General features: G+C 57.9%; 1 protein-coding gene across 1 annotated transcript in view; it reads right to left on the bottom strand.

The window, feature by feature from the left end:
- LOC104406562 (probable G-protein coupled receptor) overlaps positions 1–1042 on the bottom strand; it is a 1269-nt gene extending 227 nt beyond the window's left edge. Inside the window, 2 exon segments of the mRNA XM_010015580.1 lie at positions 3–990; positions 992–1042. Of these exon segments, the coding sequence (XP_010013882.1) occupies positions 3–990; positions 992–1042 (1039 nt within the window).
- Between the last annotated feature and the right edge of the window lie 507 nt (positions 1043–1549).

The following is a 1549-nucleotide window of genomic DNA, read 5'->3' as shown; positions in this document are numbered from 1 at the left end:
CAATCCATAGAAGAAGGGATTGATGGCAAAGGAGGAGTAGGCAATCCAGGTGACCACCATCTCTCCATGCCCACCGGCCTCTGTGCCAATGGCCACAGAGGAGCGCAGGTGGAAAGCAAAGAAGGGTAGCCAGCAGCACAAAAACTGTCCCACAATGAGGACCAAGGTGAGGATGGCCTTGTTGCTTCCCAAAAAGCGTTCTGGTGCCAGTCTGGGCAGTGGCAGGTTCCTAGTGGTGATGATGGCCACTTGGCTGGCGATGGAGTCAGATCGGTGTCTTGGTGCAATTGCCTGAGCAGGCACGGGCACATGCTGCTGGGATGCCATCCGGGCCACACGGTAGACACCACTATAGACAGCAAAGATGATGATGGTGGGCAGAACAAAGCAGGCAATGCTGAAGATGATCAGGAAAGCCTTCTTGTGGGCCCCAGGGCTCCAGTAGACTGTGCAGCGGCTGGCGCTGGTGGCTCCATTACCTTCAGGCCAGCCCACCAGTGCCAAGACTGTGATGAGAAGAGACTTGACCCAAATGACGATCACTCCAGCCACTGCCAGCCTGATGGTCATCTTGACCTCATACCTCATGGGGTGGACAATGTAGTAGTACCGCTCCACACTGATGACAGCAATGGTGAGGATAGAGGCACTGATGAAGCAGATATTCAGAAATATCAAGCCCTGGCACTCAGCAATGCTGTAGATCACCCTGCTGAAGCAGGAGGAGCTGGAGATGATTCCCACAGGCATGAGGAAAATGGCAGAGAGGAGGTCAACCATGCAGAGGTGGCCAACAAAGATGAACTTTCTGAGAAGTGGGGTTTTGAGGATGACGACCATCACCACGGTGTTGGCCACCAGGGCAGTGAGCGTGAGCAGGACCATGCAGAAGAGGCCCACCACCTCCTGGGCAATGGACTGCTCGTGGACAGGGAGCAGCTCCAGGCTGTCTGTGGTGTTCAGCCCCATTCGGCTTCCCATCCCCACTGAGGGCTAAGCCAGCAGCTCCGGTGCCTGGGCAGCAAGGGTTCTTCTCTTGCATCCATTAGAGAGAAACCCCACCACAACCATAGCCACTATCTTCTCTTTGCCTGTTAGGGGAGAGGAGCAGGGTGTAAAGGAGAGCCAAAACCAGAGAAACCCAGAGACAACCTGAACCCCTCCAAGATGCTGGAGCAGGGAGAGGTGCCTGGTGAGGTCATGGCACCCAGCTTACCCCTGGACTGGCATCTGGGCTGTCCCAACCTGGCCACGGATGGCACTGCCAGGACCTGCATGCACCCGTGGCAGGCTGGTGCCGCATCTCCCTGCCCCAACCGCACCAGCACACCTCGAGGAGGGACAGCACAAACCCACCTGCCCCATCCCTGCTCCTTGCTCCGTTCAAGGTGCACCCTGGGGCTAGGGAGGGGACTCAGCTCACCTCTGCTCCTGGGGAGGTGGGTGATGTCTCCTCCTTGCCCGGGGTCTCAGGGCACTGCTCCCACAGCGACAGGGCCACCGGCTCTGTGCGAGGCCACACTCTCCCTTCCCACACTGTCACCCGCTC

Source organism: Nestor notabilis, unplaced genomic scaffold (assembly GCF_000696875.1).
Source record: "Nestor notabilis isolate BGI_N333 unplaced genomic scaffold, ASM69687v1 scaffold17405, whole genome shotgun sequence".
Classification (NCBI taxonomy): domain Eukaryota; kingdom Metazoa; phylum Chordata; class Aves; order Psittaciformes; family Psittacidae; genus Nestor; species Nestor notabilis.
The sequence above is the reverse complement of the archived record's forward strand: the minus strand, read 5'-3'. Positions and strand labels throughout refer to the sequence as shown.